The sequence below is a fragment of the Epinephelus fuscoguttatus genome, linkage group LG6, assembly GCF_011397635.1.
Source record: "Epinephelus fuscoguttatus linkage group LG6, E.fuscoguttatus.final_Chr_v1".
Lineage (NCBI taxonomy): Eukaryota > Metazoa > Chordata > Actinopteri > Perciformes > Serranidae > Epinephelus > Epinephelus fuscoguttatus.
In genome coordinates this window covers 39,015,217-39,033,044 of record NC_064757.1, presented here as the reverse complement: position 1 = coordinate 39,033,044, position 17,828 = coordinate 39,015,217, and the positions used below count along the sequence as shown (strand labels likewise).

At 41.9% G+C, this 17,828-nt stretch overlaps 1 protein-coding gene across 2 annotated transcripts in view; it reads right to left on the bottom strand.

Moving 5' to 3' along the window:
* The window catches only part of dapk1 (death-associated protein kinase 1), a 126,175-nt gene that overhangs the window by 39,754 nt on the left and 68,593 nt on the right, over positions 1–17,828 (bottom strand). For both annotated transcript variants that reach the window (XM_049578465.1, XM_049578466.1), the window contains exons 8-12: positions 16,319–16,471; positions 8,230–8,275; positions 7,893–7,982; positions 5,065–5,157; positions 965–1,084 (exon numbers count right to left, since the gene is read on the bottom strand). In XM_049578465.1, the coding sequence (XP_049434422.1) occupies positions 965–1,084; positions 5,065–5,157; positions 7,893–7,982; positions 8,230–8,275; positions 16,319–16,471 (502 nt within the window). The remainder of the gene's footprint in view (positions 1–964; positions 1,085–5,064; positions 5,158–7,892; positions 7,983–8,229; positions 8,276–16,318; positions 16,472–17,828) is intronic.

Here is a 17,828-nt window from a genome sequence, read left to right as displayed (position 1 = left end):
TTGACAAAAACACTAATTTTACCTCACAGAACACGGGAGCTGCCGGTCTACCGCTGTATCAGTCAGTTAGTTTGTTTGTGTAATTGTGTGACTTTGGTGAATCTGAACCGACCATTTAAAACACCAAAGTCACATGGTAACACAAACACACTAATCAACTGATGCAGCGGGAGACTGTCAGCTCCCGTGTTCTGTGAAGTAAAATTGATGTTTTTGTCAATGCAGTCTGGTGGCTTTGAGATAATGTTCCAGTTCCCTGTCGAAAAAAAACTGTCTGATGGCAAAGTGAAAGTATTCTAGATATAGCGTACACTGAGATTGGCCTTTTAGGTGGGCCTGTTTTTTAGGTGGCTTTGATACATTTTGCTGCCCCCATCTACAGCAATGCATTGCTTAGCTTCTGTGGTTGTACTCCTGCTTGCTTCTCTAAACTGGTGGTGCATTGACCACCATCTACTGAAGATAATATGCTGACTATGGATAAGTACCTCATAAAACCCCACTTCAAAAAATCCAAACTATCTCTCTTGAAAAACAAACAAAAAAAAAATCAAACAAACTCCGTCTCCTCGTCTTTGCTTCAATCATCATCCTAAAATGAGGCATGATCTTGTGATCACAAACTTCCATTCAGTTCCTAAAAAAGGCTGTCAGACTGGCTCCAGGGAAAGACATGTGGACACTGACAAAACCAGACCCGACCAATCAGCTGCCTCAGTGATGATACTGAACTGAAGTCTGTGTTTGTGGGAAAGTGACCTGCACGGCGAACTTTTATAGACATGGCATTCTTTCAGCTAACATAAGTGCTGTCATTTTTTTTGTGTTTGATTATCTGACAGTTATAAGTTTGGATTTATTATAAAAACAACACAGAAAACATTTTACATCTCTCACAAATAATAAATCAATATCAAAAGACAGGGTTGATACTACATATGTTCAATATGTCTGTGTTGGTCACCTTGTTCGGCTGGTTGACGTCGTAACTGTTCAAGGAGCCCAGCAGGTGCTGCAGACCGGGCACGTTGTCGTCGTTTATGGCGTGGATGATGGCCTTCATCACAAAGGAGTCTTCCTCGTCCTAGACGGGTGGGAAAGATAGTTATTACTCTTCTACTGTTCACGGGATGATGATCTAATCCTGTGAACATTAATCCTGTGAATTCTTTCTATCACATGCTCCCTGCTAAGTCTCTCTTTCATCTTTACCCTCACGCATGAATACACGCAGAAACAAATAGACTTTTCTTGTGCGTCTGCAGTTCAGGTTCAACATAAATCATTACTTTTTTTTTTCTTCCTATTGCTGACATTTGACCCAGTAACCTTCATCCAGAGTCAGCTGGACGGCACAGAAATCAGCTGTGACGCTCTGCTGCACAAAGAGACGAGGAGGAGAGAGGCAGGGAGGTGGGGAGGAGGGAGCAGAGGAGGGGAGGCTGAGGTGGCGTTTGTTCTGCCAAGCGTGACACTCCGGCTACATTCCTCAACATAACCTCCCTGCTGGGGAAGCCATGACTAAACCACCTCAGAGGGGCTGCAAACACAACATAAACATGTACGGGAAGCAAACCGCCTGCTGGGGATTCGCTGTCAGCTCAGTTGTTTGGGATTTTTACCTTCGAAAAATTGCAAGTCATGACACAGGACGGAGAGGTTTTACCAATCTACTTAATTTCTCTTTGATGTGTAATATTTTCAGAGTAGGCCTCCACTTCAGAGTCTTTCCAACAAAAGAAGACAACATCCACAAAGCATCTGTTTCTCTCCGTCTTGACTCCTTGTGACACATCTGGTCCTGGACAACAGTCTCCACAACAAAAACAAAACAACAATGGCTTTAAAACACAAAGAAGGACTTTGGTATCCGGGAAACAAAGATATGGTCCTGCATGACTAAAAGTTCAGCGACAGACAGACTGAGAAAAATAGGGCAGGCGGCGGGAATGAGTAATGCTCCTCTGTCCCTCAAGAAGTTATTTTTGAGGTGTTTTGTAAAGGTGACTAAACCTTATGTGCCTGTTACCTCTGCAGGCTATTTCTCCAAAGTATGTCGCTCTTAACCCCCAGTCACCCTCCTCTCTGTGAGTCTCTCTCACTGTTAATTTGTGTTGCAGAGATTAGACGATTAGTCGACTGACAGAAAAGTGTGATAACTGATTAATCATTAAAGTCATGGATGAAAAATGTTTCAACTCTCGACTTGTTTTGCTTCATTTCAGTGAGAATTAGTCGGAAGGGGCTCTGTGTCAAATATCTAGTGTCTGAGTTGTCTGGACACATTTAACATGTGCCCTTTATCCATTGTCACTCTTGGCCATGCCGAGTAAAGTCATGCTGCACCGATTTGTGTTTCCATTGTCAGTTTAGATATGCCGTGCAACACCAAGCAGCGCCAGAGATGGACCTACTCTGGAGTAGGTCCAATAGTCTGGCTGCCTGCCCTCAAGCGGACAGCAGTGATGTCTTGCGACTGCAGCCAACCGATGACCCCAGTTTTCCCCCCAAAACACACGTGTGTTGCGAGACTCTTGTCACCTCTGTCTGCAGGAGACCAGAGAGAAATGCGTCTTTAAAAGTCTCTGTGTTCAGCTCTCAGTACTTTTGTAGCTTCTGACTGAATATCTGAGGTTTGGAGTTTAGTTTCTCTCCTGCGTCCTGTTTTTACTTTAGATATCTGCTTTATTTTAGTGTTTCATGTGCGCTATCCGACATGTTAGAAGTTGTGTCAAGTTGCTGCTCGAAAAGTCAACATTACCTTTTTTGCTGTTTCACAATAAAAGTTTATACATAAAAAATAACAGGGGACTTTTATTGTGAAGAATCTATGTGTTATTACTGAATTAGTGGAACTTTGTTAGCGGCTTTCCTTCAATAAAGACAAGTCTAATAATTCAGCAGGGAGGAAAGTGAAAGCAGGAACAGCCACAGTGAGACATTGATGAAGAGCTGCAGACAACAGGCTCTTACTGCACCTCTGCAAACAGATCACCTCCAACAGGTAAACTTCTTTTACCTGCCCTGCTGTGTGATGGAAAAACACATGCAGCAAAAATAACAGGGGACTTTATTCATGGATGAGCCTGCTGCTTTTAAACGTCATCACCCAAGACAAGCCATCATCAGTTTAAGACACACGCAAGCAGGTAGCCCTGTTGTAATGGAAATGCAAATCCCTGCTGTGCCAGGTTGACGCTCCAAACCAATCCGTGACTGTCGAAAAGGAGCAATGGAAGTGGCTGAGCTGGCAGCCAGCAGCAAATGGTACTAACTCCATAAACAGCGCTTAACAACAGCAACAGTGCTGACAGAGGTAACGGTGTTAACCAGTGGGAACTGGAGGGTGGGTACATGCTACTGCAATGACGCTGTCCCAATATCAGCGGTAACTGCTGCAATAAAAAAGCCACAGCTATGAGCACTAACATGCACATGTGGTCAGACAGTCCTACGCAAGAAACAACAGAGAAGCTCGGATTACAACACACACATACAGAGCGTGACTTCGCTCAGGGTGCTATCACTCATCTGTATGTTCACATAGCAAATAGTTGTTTCTGAATGTCACATATTGAACCTTCAAGCCACATCTGAAAAGCAATAAACCATTCTAGATTTCTTCAGCTTTAAATGGCTACATACAAACTGCAGTTTGAAACATGAGATGAACAAACACAATGATTGTGTCACATGCATGATCATGCGAGAGTAGAAAAAATCATTCTGCTATTGGCGTGCAACAGTCCTTTGTGCAACGAAACAATGCCAACATCTCTGATTGGCTTCTTCTCCATAGCAACAGCTGCGTGACTCGTGAGTACTTCAGTATTATCGAGTCATCCTCCATGCCAAGCAGACTGCAAACACATGGTTTCAAAGCTGAAATATCAAACTTGATGGCTGTGACAAAAAACCTGTAGTATCACTGAATCATCCAGGTGTGTCTATGTTGAGAAAACCGAGGTTATCAGGAAAATAAAACTTAATACCCACTTCTTACTCTACTTCGGCTCATTTTAAAGACTAAACAATTATTCAAAAAAATGACTGGCAGATTAATGAATGATGAAAATAACCATTAGCCGCAGTCCTACTACTAACACTTTCTCAGCTCTCTGATGTGTGCACTTCCTCCCACTCTCTGATGCAGAGCCTCTAACACAAACAGCTTCTTAGTTGAAAATTTACAGAGGGGCCGCTGCACTAAAACAAATCTCTAAGTCTTTAAGTAAAGCACTTAACCCTGGAGCTGCTCAGCCAATAAAGACAGTGATCTATTAGAGAGCTTGTGCTGTTGCTGCAGCTCCGTTTCCAGACTACAGGGGGCGCTTCGTTCTACCTGCCAGCTCACCTGTGATACGAGGAAGTTGCTGCGTAATCCTCTGATGAGGAAACAGGCCTGGCCTTGGCCTGCTGGCAGCGCTTTGTAAATGATTAAGCCTATCACTGAGGCTGCAGTGTTTACATCGCACGGGCTGGACAGTATCAACATATAGACACATACATAACATAAAAGCTTGAGTACTAACTCAAACAAACTGACTTGTACATTCACACAAGTTTCCTTCACACATTCCTATGAGCTCAATCTGGTTTTAAGGTTACACACACACACACACACTGAAATTCCAACAGTTCTACAAACACCTGACCTGTGGCACTGTGTGGGAAATGAGGAACAGATCAATTACACGTAGGAGCTCAAGATTCTCAGAGAGATTGTCGAGCTAGAAATACCAGAGCTGTAACTGAGAGCTTGGGGTCCTAATAAGAAAATGCACTTCAGTAAAAGCAATCTGAAACTCATTAAGCCGCCTGTCTCCTGTCAATTATGTTGATTTGGTTTATATTAAAGATAGGACAAGACTGCAGAGATAAAAGTAATGGCTCTTCTGTTGTAGATGTTTTTCCTCGAGTGCAATTTAAAGTGTTGCTGGTGTCAATAGCTGCAAACCCAATCAACTTAATGAATTTGCTGTAGTAAAGATTAACAATGCTGCCTGCTCTCTGCTTTAATGCCTGTTTGTAATTGTTCAGAGACAACAGAGAAGCGGCTCTTACCAGCGTGTCATCACTGCGTGCCACACTTATGTTGCTTCTGGACAGGAAGGAGCGGGACAGCCGGTTGCATAAGGAGATCAGCCGGACAGATTGCTGGAAAAGAGGAGAAGAAGAACGGCGGTTCATGAGTGAGTACAAGTGGAACAGGTTAACGTCAAGTCGTGTTCAGGGGACCGTGAACGGGCGGGCAGGTGCAGATATAAAGCAATTTTCTGCTCCATTTACATCAACTTTACTCATCATGATTCATCCTTTGATAACCCATTGTCCTTCAGACTGTTCGGCGACTTGACTCTGGACTTTTGCCTGCTATGCACTGCTAAATTGGAATGCTGAGGTTGTGCAGTACAGAGTTAGTGTGCAAAATCTAAAATAATTCAATTCAGAGTGTTTCATTTGGCCCTCACTGAGCACTTTGAGGCGAGTGAGTCTGCAAACACAAACACAAACAAAACATTCATTTACACACATAAAAAAGATACGATGATGTAAGAAAAGAGCTGAAATACACAAGTGTTAATGCCAGAAACCAGTCTGTGACAGGGCAACAACACATTATTATTAATGCTCAAACATTTATCACAAGGTAAACAGACCATCTCTTGCACCGGAGTCTAATGGCTCCTAAAATCAAACCAAACTTCCTTCTATTTGATTTATACACAAGCAATCTAAAGTGCATTCCCCTCAGTTTATGTGCCTTAGCTCTGTTTTCAGAAAATCTAGGCCGGGATGGGAGACTGGCCAATTACAGGTCAGAGAGAGGGCGTTCCTAATGCACGTTCATGTCCCTATGGTGAAAGTCTGATTCAATGGTGGAGAATCCAGCAGAGTAATTTGCAATTACAGCATTGGCAACGACTGCAAAGCAACCCCAAAAAAAGGAAGACAGACTTATCATAAAGTGTCTAAAAGAGAGCCTGACAATAAACAAAGCAAACAAAGTGTCAACATCAGAGGTGGACAGAAAACGTTTGTAAGAGTTTCGCCTGCTGCTCACAGCTGCAGCTTCAGGATCATGTTTTGGTAGCAAACATTAGCTAGAGCCTCGAATCACATTGTGTCCTCTGCATCACTCCCCGCCGCTACAGACCAGGGGAAGCAGCTTCAGAGATTGACCGCTAGATGGCAGCTGCAGCAACCTCAATCCAGCCAGTGCGAAACCCCAACCCTGACACAGTCCCAACTTTCTGTCGCAGCCGCCGACCAAAGATCCTGAGCTAATGCTCCACAGTGGTGGGGAGCGAGGCAGAGGGACGATGGGGTGACTAGCTAGCCAATCTTTGTCTCATTTGTGGTCTGATAACAGAAAGAAAGCAGGGCAAGAAGAGGATGAGCAAATGCGCTGCTGGCAACACTACAATGAAACGAGATGAAATAAATCAGTGTTTGGGAAACACTGGGTTAATGTATGAAGCCGGGGTTTTCCCTGCCTATCTAAGATGCCGCCTTGGTTGAAGCGTGTGTGTGCATGGGGGGCGTTCAGATGTAGCGTCTTTTGCGCGTACAAACCCATTACTTTCAATGTAGACGCACGTCATGCCCGTGCATAACCCAAAGCGACGCCGTAGCAGTGCGCATTCGGTGTGATGCGCTTGTTTTTCATCAGGCGCACAGCTCCACAGACCTGCTTCTCCCTCTGGTGTTGTGTCAGAACCCAGTTCCCCCTTGGGCTGTGTCTCTCCTACTGTTTCCCGCAGAGCTCTGCCCCGCTTGAAAGGCGAAGGAAGCCCGTATGTGGAAGGACGTCGCCTCTGAGATGTAGAATGTGTATTAAGGAGAGAAACACACATTTCAGGACCGCTGACCCTCCTAGAGGGGGGACAATACCTGACAGTAATATTCTCAGCGGTCAGGATATGCCTGCTGTAAAGGGTAAATATAATCATAGAAGGCTGAAAATCACAGGACATGTCTATTCTGATTATACAAGTCAGCAGTGTAAAGCTCAAGCACGTGGGGGCCTCCTTTCATATTTAATAGGGGGGGGGGGGGGGGCCATATCTAAAAGTACAGCTGTCAAGATGCCCCCTGCCACACGCCTTTGCCACCTTGGTCTCGAAAAAACCCAGGGAAAACCGTGGAAGCACATGCATATGCCTTTGGTCATCCGGTGGGAGGGGCTTAGGACAGAGAGGGGAGAGGTGCAGGAGGAGGGTGTATTTTCAAATTCTGCTATTTTTTGTTTGCCTTTAACTCTACATACCCTAGCTGTGACAGCACATTGCAGTCAGTGCTTCTCTGTTCAAGAAAGGAGAAGCCTTTTCGACTTCAAATCAACAGAGTGCGGCCTTCATGACAGCTGGATTTTATTTGCTCTGTTCATTAAATCTTTTTAATTAAAGTATGGTGTGATATTCCATCAACCTGACAACTCTTAAATCTCACTTTAACAAACAACAAATATACTAAAGTCTCTGCTTTGTCATGTTTTAGTGTCAGTTTTGCATGTAGGAGTAGATAAAGTCAAATCAAGGTGACTGCAAAGCCAGAAGCTTTCAGTGTGCCAGACTCCAGCATAAAGACAGAGACATGGCATGACAGGAGTGCCAAACCACCACAGATAAACACTCCCTGCATTTCTGTCAGGCTAAGATGTGATACTGGGTCAGCTGTGACAAACCAAAACAGACAAGGAGACAACCACGAAAGCAGCACTGGCGGTAAATCTGATGGTTATGGCGAGGCCTGCAGCAATTATGGTGACATCAAAGAACTTCTGAGGAGGCAAGAAGCTGTCAAAGTACAGTGTTCTGGGGATGTCACGACTTACTAAGTTTTTTGTCTTTCGTGATGCTTTAGAGACAGTATCAGAGAAAAACACTTACTTTCCATTTTCTCCGAGCTGCAAACTTCTTGAACTTCTCCATGTTGACAGCTGACTCCTTTCTGCTCAGTGCTTGTTGAGTGTCTTTTGGCTGATTTCACAACACAACAAATGCATTGACAGAAAAAAAACCCAAGGCTTATGAAAATATTCTTGGCAAGATCACTTTGGTACAGAATCAATCAGCTGAGGCTTGGCAACACTCATCTTATAAATCCAAGCTGTTTCTAACATCAACTACTACCTCAAAATAAAAAAGAAACACTTTATATTTTACAGGACTGTGAATGTTTTAAATAGAGATGACATCAGTCGGCTATAGAAAAGCAGAGTCCAACCTTGATCCAAGGGTGCTGGAGGCTGTCCTGAATCGTCATTCTCTTTCTGCAGATAGAAAAAAGATTAAATATAAAAAAAAAGGATTGTCTTTTAATATTTAGCAGTTCAAGAATTCAGTGTTTTCCGGCGTGATTCAGCGTTTTAATACTCAAAGCAATGACTATTTATGACCACAGACACAGTTCACTTCTATCCAAACAATATATTAACGTGAGTTATTTGATTTTATTTGATGTCATTGGCAACATTATTGTATTTCATTTTTAACATCAAAACAATTGCCCTCATTCATGGGTGGTGTGTGACATAAAAAGATCCAGTTGACCCTTCACTAAGGTCCAGGTGCTGGCAGCAGCACGGGGGCGAAACCAAACACCGTTCATCTGATAATATTTCTTCAGGGAGTGCAGTTAGTTACAGTGTGGGCTCCATGCTTACTGCGACAGCTTGTTGGATCATCACAAAGGGGCGGGGCTTAGCAAAGGGTCAATTCCAAGTCTTTTTGTCAAATTTAGAGAGTATCTCATGATGGTCGGCTAGCTGTCCGTTCTGTGTGTGCACCCTTGGCTCTGTAAATGGGAGACAAACACAGCGGATTGGACCGTTTTCCATTGGGTGACTTTCGTATACCTACTATATCTTAGTATATAATGATGAAAACTCTGTCTGTGTGTGTGTTCCACGTTTTTCTCCTCACTGACTTGGTCAATCCATGTGAAATTTGGCACAGTGGTAGAGGGTCATGGGAGGATGCCAATGAAGCAATATTACATCAATTGGCCAAAGGGGGGCACTATAGCAACCGATTGAAATTGCAAACTTTGAATGGGCATATCTCATGCTCCGTATGTCGTAGAGACATGAAACTTTGCACAGAGATGCCTCTCCTCATGAGGAACACATTTGCCTCAAGAACCCATAACTTCTGCTTATATAGATTTTCTGCCATTTTGAATTTTTTGAAAAACACTTCAAATCGATCTCTTCCTAGGAAGTTTGAGCGATCTGCATGAAACTGGGTGAACATAATCTAGGGACCAATATCTAAAGTTCCCTCTTGGCAAAAGTTGGAAAACTTACTAAAACTGAGCTTCTATAAGGCAATGAATATTGCGGAGGGCGTGGCTCATCACATAAAGGTGTAGAACATCTCAAGGGTTTCACCCATCACCACGCAACTTTGTAGGCATATGACCACACATAATCTGAGGGGACCCCTCCATTATTGACCCCATCAAACAAAATGGGGGCACTAGAGAGCTCATTTCTTATCTAGGCCTAACCGCCATATGGATTTTTACTAAACTTGGTAGATATGTAGAACAGGACGCCTCAAGGTGACTGGAGAAATTTAACTCTAATTGGCAACTGGGTGGCGCTATAACAACAGAAAAATGCTTAAAAACGGCTAAAATGCGACCGATCTCTGTGGCTCCCCCTGTGGACCAATGTTGGTGTTTTTTTCTAATTTTTGGTATGACTAAGTCATGGTATGGTATGCTGTACATAATCATGGAAACTGTCAGTCAGTCATTCTGTCTGTCCCACGTTTTTCTACTCACCGACGTGGTCAATCTATGTGAAACTGCACATAGGCATTGGGAACAACATTGGCAGTTGTTCATTTATAAACTTTTGATGCTTCCACCCTGTATTTCATCCCTTTTCACTCTGACCTCACATAATTGTGGTACTCGCTCACAAAATAGGTTGTTGCTTCACGCAACCTATAAGAGTGTCTTTCGCTTACAGTGCTCCTTAAACATGGAATAATCTGCAAAAGACATTAAACTTGGACACTCTGCCACACTTATGGCTGTTTAAATGCCTCATATATGATCTTGTTTAACACCATAGCATATTTATCACCCAGTATTTCTACTTTTAGCGATCATTTATTGACATTGTTGTTGTGTATTGTTGTGTTGTTAATGTCTTTGCTCATGCTCGGCATCACTGACAGTGAGGGTCAACCCCAATCGATTTCCTAAGTCTTAAATGAAAATAAAGGTTTGAATGAATGAATGAAAAAATAAATAAAGCCTTTCACAAAAATGGGCTGTTCAGTGTCTACACCCCTCAAAGTGTCCTGACACACAATCCTTACGTATCGAGAGGAATTGGAATTTAAATGTTTTTAGGCCACATCCCACACATGGATGAAGGCATTTTTTCTCTCCTCAAAATTATTTGTGTGGTTGTGAGAGACACCAGAAGTGTTTTTTAAATTAAGGTTGTATCTGCAAGATGTTCAGAGACACTGATTGCTGTCAACAGTCCATGAAAGCTGTGGACAAGTTGAACAAGGATTACTGAGCACGGACAACAATCACAGCTGTGTGCAGATGGATATAAGAAAGTGTCACTCCCATATAACTGCAAAGAAATGATTATGATACACTTGTCAGACACTAATATCCCATCTTACTGTAAAATGATTGTTAAACCTTGAAAGATTGAAGAATTATTTTAACAATTTGCAAAGCTTATTCTCGGAGCAGTGTGACTCAAGCCACTGTTCAGACTGACATCAGCACTGTGTGAAAAATGCAGCCCCCTCATTTGTTATAATGAGGCCACTGGGTCGACACAACAGACTCTGGCAGAAAGACGCACTATCATCCAGCAAATCAGGTGTTTAGGCTTCTAATAAGGCATCAAACTCACAGATTTATTACTTTAACTGGACATCCTGGATTGTGCAAACAGGAATCTCCTTCTAACACCGCCAAATGGGATTTAAAATGTCATTGTGTCACAGCGTTAAAGGGCAAACTTTAAACAAGATAGAGATAGAATGATTAATAGATGAATGGTTGGACAAAACAATACATCTGAATACATCAGCTCAGACTCCTTGAGGACATTATGGCAGATTATTTGACACTGAAAACAATTTAGTTAGTTAGCTGCAGTCTAGTTGAAGCTTTGTGAGTATAAATGTGACAATATCTCTTCCTGATCACAAACAAACAAGATTTCTACAAATTAAAACACTGCTGGATCTTTTCATTACATGTATGAGTAATTCATCAGTTCTGTTCTCACTGTAGCTCATCTCCATTCAAAATAGTGTGATATATTGACCTTTGTTGACCTAAACATCTCATTTCCTTTGTGAAATTCTTTATACTTCTCTTAAATACAAATCTAATACGGTAATGAGACATCTGAGTAAACGGGAAACAATTTGCGTGACAATTATGGCATATACTACTTCCCATAAGATATCTTAACGGAAAAAATGCTTAAAGTGAAGTAGATGTTCCAAGGCATAAAGCTGGCACTTCATTCATACAAAGATTATATTTAATTTACATTTTTAACAGACTAACGCTTTAAATAGCAGTAATCTACATTCAACTTCCATCTGACCTTCAATAAAAGCCTTTAAGGAACGTGGTTGAAAGTGGTTAAAAGTACAGATGCTCTTCCCTTATTATAACTGCTGTAAACTAACAATGAAAACAACACATTGTTTAGACAAAGTTTCAGTTTGTTAATGTAAGCCAACATAACCATTAGGGAAACTGGTGCAGTCGATTAGACGTGTACAAAACTTCCTCCCATTGACGTCTGTTCAATACCACATCCCTGTTTCTAACTGAGGCTACAATGTGCTCATACACACCTGAGTCAAAGCACAAACCCATAAACCTTCACTCTACTGACTGAGGTAACAGTGAACTCAGGGGTGATGGTATCCATCCACATTTTAGGAGAGGATATGTACCAGACGCATTGATATAATCTCAGTGATCAGTGAGTGTGCAGTCCAGTGTCATGGCCAACATTATTAATGTGTGTCTCCTTCAGGGGAACCTTCATTACTCTTCCTGCCAGCTGAGTGGATCCATGTCCGCTCACGATGTAGATCAATTAAAAGCCGTTCCGTTTTGATGCGCTCGGTCGGGGATTTCTAAAAGCCCCATTAGATGAAGTTTGTAAAGTCAGACTCCTCTTTCGCCCACTGTCTGTTTAAGGCGCCACGTTCCTTTTCTCACTTTATCCCGTCTAAATGAAATTATCTTCACACCTATAATTATTCACCGCTCCTCACTCCTCTGCCTCTAGCTCCATTGTTCACGGTCTATAAGTGCTGCTGCAGCCATTCATCTGTTGCTAGAGCAACACGTTAACAAGGAAGACGCTCACAGTTTTAGAAGCTGGATCGTCTCTTGTGACAAGATGGTTTTATTTGGGATATCGGAAGTAGGCCTATATTCAATTTACTTGTCTGCCTTTAAGAATAGAAAAAATGAGACTCCTCAGTGGGCCAATACTTAGAATAGTGTCTTTCAAGTCAAATATTAAAGAATTCATACTGAGTTAGGGATAAAATAGATTATTTTATTCATAATGCTGCTTTACTTTTGAATTCTACCTGGCAAAAAGATGCGGTCTTCCTCATTTAAATGCTTGTCTTGTTGTTAATGTACAGTACAGGCCAAAAGTTTGGACACACCTTCTCATTCAATGCGTTTTCTTTATTTTCATGACTATTTACATTGTAGATTCTCACTGAAGGCATCAAAACTATGAATGAACACATGTGGAGTTATGTACTTAACAAAAAAAGGTGAAATAACTGAAAACATGTTTTATATTCTAGTTTCTTCAAAATAGCCACCCTTTGCTCTGATTACTGCTTTGCACACTCTTGGCATTCTCTCCATGAGCTTCAAGAGGTAGTCACCTGAAATGGTTTTCCAACAGTCTTGAAGGAGTTCCCAGAGGTGTTTAGCACTTGTTGGCCCCTTTGCCTTCACTCTGCGGTCCAGCTCACCCCAAACCATCTCGATTGGGTTCAGGTCCGGTGACTGTGGAGGCCAGGTCATCTGCCGCAGCACTCCATCACTCTCCTTCTTGGTCAAATAGCCCTTACACAGCCTGGAGGTGTGTTTGGGGTCATTGTCCTGTTGAAAATAAATGATCGTCCAACTAAACGCAAACCGGATGGGATGGCATGTCGCTGCAGGATGCTGTGGTAGCCATGCTGGTTCAGTGTGCCTTCAATTTTGAATAAATCCCCAACAGTGTCACCAGCAAAACACCCCCACACCATCACACCTCCTCCTCCATGCTTCACAGTGGGAACCAGGCATGTGGAATCCATCCGTTCACCTTTTCTGCGTCTCACAAAGACACGGCGGTTGGAAGCAAAGATCTCAGATTTGGACTCATCAGACCAAAGCACAGATTTCCACTGGTCTAATGTCCATTCCTTGTGTTTCTTGGCCCAAACAAATCTCTTCTGCTTGTTGCCTCCTTAGCAGTGGTTTCCTAGCAGCTATTTGACCATGAAGGCCTGATTCGCGTAGTCTCCTCTAACAGTTGTTCTAGAGATGGGTCTGCTGCTAGAACTCTGTGTGGCATTCATCTGGTCTCTGATCTGAGCTGCTGTTAACTTGCGATTTCTGAGGCTGGTGACTCGGATGAACTTATCCTCAGAAGCAGAGGTGACTCTTGGTCTTCCTTTCCTGGGTCGGGCCTCATGTGTGCCAGTTTCGTTGTAGCGCTTGATGGTTTTTGCGACTCCACTTGGGGACACATTTAAAGTTTTTGCAATTTTCCGGACTGACTGACCTTCATTTCTTAAAGTAATGATGGCCACTGGTTTTTCTTTAGTTAGCTGATTGGTTCTTGCCATAATATGAATTTTAACAGTTGTCCAATAGGGCTGTCGGCTGTGTATTAACCTGACTTCTGCACAACACAACTGATGGTCCCAACCCCACTGATAAAGCAAGAAATTCCACTAATTAACCCTGATAAGGCACACCTGTGAAGTGGAAACCATTTCAGGTGACTACCTCTTGAAGCTCATGGAGAGAATGCCAAGAGTGTGCAAAGCAGTAATCAGAGCAAAGGGTGGCTATTTTGAAGAAACTAGAATATAAAACATGTTTTCAGTTATTTCACCTTTTTTTGTTAAGTACATAACTCCACATGTGTTCATTCATAGTTGTGATGCCTTCAGTGAGAATCTACAATGTAAATAGTCATGAAAATAAAGAAAACGCATTGAATGAGAAGGTGTGTCCAAACTTTTGGCCTGTACTGTATTTAGAAGATGAACTTCAAATGGTGATTCCACAAAATATGGGAAATTAAGTCTTCAAATAAGGTAAAAAAACAAAACAAAACATGGCATAATCTGAGTCTTAAAACACCATCCTACAGGTCAAATTGACTGATTGGTTTACATTCAGCTTCATCCATTATTTGACTGACAGACAATTAATTGCCAACAATTTTGTTTGAACTCATTAATCCAGTGCAATGCAATGAAATGTCATTAGCTGAGCATTTGCAGAGCTCTGACGAAGGTCTGTGTGATCAAAAACCAGGGGCCGTATTCACAAACATTCTGAGAACACTCTCCTAACTGAACCTAAAAGATCTGAGTAAGAAGCTCTAGCTTTGATTTGGAAAGTTCTCTTGCCTTAGTGAGAAGGTGTGTTTGACCCTGTTGCTAGGTATGATTCACTGTTTAACAGATGTGATTGGTTGTCGCAAACATGCCCTTTTGACCGTGAAAGTGTTGTCATTGTTAGTGTGATCACTCTGCTGATGGAAGGTTGAGAAAGACAAAAGTCATCAATGCATATTTCCAGTTTTCCAAATACCTTAGTGTTGTGATCATTTTGTTTCTGGCGTTACAGTGTTATTTCATTGGGTGGGAACTGTGTGTGTATCCCTAACGAACCACAAATATAATTCCTGCATGATCTTATCTGTAGTATTTCATTTTCTCACTGTCATCCAGTGTTTGGAGAATATTCCTCCGACCTCTTTGTGTTTCCACCATTTTCTCCTCTGATTAAGAAACTCTTAAAAGTCCTCCTCCCTGCTCCTAACAGTTTTGCACCTTAGGAGCTCTTTTAAAGTCTAAGATGCTTTGTGAATAACTTTTATCTTTACAAGGACCTAGTGTTAATTCTAAGAAAACATCACATTTCTAATAAATTTCTAGGAGCAACTCTTGGCATCAGGAAGCTGTGTGAATATGGCCCCAGGTGTTTCCAAAGAGAAAATGTGCATTAGTTTTTATATGTTTTCACTGCAGTCATCAGAAAAATCCGACATTTTCTGGACCACTGCTTGGACAAAACAAGCGATTTGAATTCTCCAACTTGGACTGTGGCAGACTGTGAGGGTCATTTTACACTATTTTGTCACGTTTTCTAGACTTAAAAGAATACTTCACTCCCCAAATGACCATCTGTGTATCAGTTGTTCACCCTGTGTTATGGTGAATTTGTGAAGAGAACTTTTCTTGCATGCCACCATGGTGAAAGATGAATCAAAAGAAAAAAATACAAAACTAAATCAAAACATCTGTTTACAAAGTCTCACACAACTCGTGCAGTACAATCCAAGTCTCATTTATCTAGCTGTATGCTTAGTGCTTCCCAAACAGACGGCCCTCTCCAACAGGGAACTGAAATTAAAGTTTGATTTATAAGTTTCATTTTACCTCATTCAACTCGGGAGCTGCTGATCTACCACTGCCTTGATCAGTAGTTTGTTTGTGTTATTGTGTGACTGCAGTGAACTTGAACGTCACTTTTTAAAACACCAAAGTCACACAATGACACAAACTAACTAAGTGAGGCAGTAGAAGACCAGCAGCTCCTGTGTTAATGAAGGTAAAATGACTGTTTTGTCAATGGAGTCTGGCTTTGAAGAGAACGTAGATAAGTTCTGAATATACAACTGGATAATTGAGACTTGGATCATAATGCACGAGTTGTGTAAGAGTTTGCAACCAGTTGTATTGATATAGTTTTGCTGTTGTTAAACAGAGACCCCTGTGACTTTCATCCATCAAGAATTTAATAGATTTCTGGATTCTTCATTCATTGGAGGCATGGGAATTAAAAAAACAGTTTTGCTCATGTTCATGAATTCAACGTACCATTTGGGGGGTGATGTATTCCTCTAACAACTGACATAAAAATAGTAAATCCTGAAAATAATCATTGGTTACTTCCCCCATTTTGAAAACTGTTGACTTTTGTTTTTCACCCAGCTGATACCATCAAAATCCCCGTCTCAAATATCACACAGAAGGATCATACATACTTGGGGTCTTTGACAAGGAGCCGGGCAATGAAGTCTTTGGCCAGGACGCTGGTGCCGCTGAAGAACTCCTCGTCAAATGTGTAGTCGACGGCCGACACGTTGGCCAGAGTCTCTTGCTTGTTGTCGCCCAGGAAAGGAGATGCACCACTCAGACTGTACAGAGGGGTAACAGTGAGGTTAGATGTGTGGAGACAATGAAGACAATACAGTCAAATACCTGTTTACCAAGATAATCTGAATTTGATTAATTTCTTTTTGACTGCACGTTAAGCTCTACATTTGTGTTTTAATCAACTCAACAACTTCAGAACTGTCAATTTAATCTACTTGAATAGTACCAATGCTCTTTCATCATCTAACTTGTCCCTGCGGGTCTTATAATCAATGGATTTCAATTTAAACACTAACTCACCCATCGCTGTTTGGTTCTAGCCATCGAAACGGAAACTGAGATCTTGCTACACGTTGAGGTGGGGATTGTGATTACGGAGCCACGTAGCAACTAATGGTGACTCATTAGTCAAGCCTTGCTATCAAACCGACGTACTTGGTGTGTTAGTCAAACATTATCAGAGCAGAGCCAGCTGGACGGCTCTCGGTTACAATGAACATGTGAGGAGTTTGAGCAGGGTGCAAGAGTTTTAACACACTTTCACACCTCTCAGCTGACCGCACACGTAAAAACAAGATGTACACTGCTGCTCAAAAGTCTGGAATCGCCACATGGCTGAAAGTACTAATCTATACTTCTGAATGGTCTTTCATGCTTTTAGTCTGCAGAAAGTCCTCTTGACAAAATGATCTTATTTGATGTGAATGGTTTGTTTTATACATGGAGAGCAAAACGCTGTACAAAGGTTCGACCAGACTGACAAGGAAGAGACAAAGTAGAAGAAATTTCCTGTCACTGGTTAAAGAAACTGGAAGCTTAGCATCAAAATGTGTGCGGATTTAAAAAGGAGCAGTTTCCTGATTCAGTGTAGAGTGCACAATTATGCCTGTAACACGGTAATCTCGGAGCTAGCATTGTTGGAAAATCAGCTGAACAGACTATGGACTGACAGATCACAGTTTAAACCTCTGCAGTCTATGTACTGTGTAGACTGCAGAGGGCCTGAAGAAAAATGGCGTCACTAAAATCAAAAGAGCCCAGCTGCACCTCTGTGGCTCAGAAACAATTTTCTAGACTGGAAAACAACTTCAGAAATCAAAGTTCACACAGTATTTTCCTCGGCCTTGCAACACTGTGGGTAAAAAGTGACTTAATAGACATTTGAATCATTTAATTCTTTCTTTTGGGGCCAAAACAGTCTTAAATGTCGATAAAACATTTGGTGTCTGAATTATACTGTTTTCATCTATAACAAAATAGCCATTAATGACGGAAAGAAGGAAAAACTTTCGAACGTAGAAAGTGTTGTGGGAACTTTTGAGTGTAGAAAGGGGATGAGACAGAAGCATGTCTTAATGGACAAACCTGGGCTGCAGTTGAATCATCATAAAAATTTCC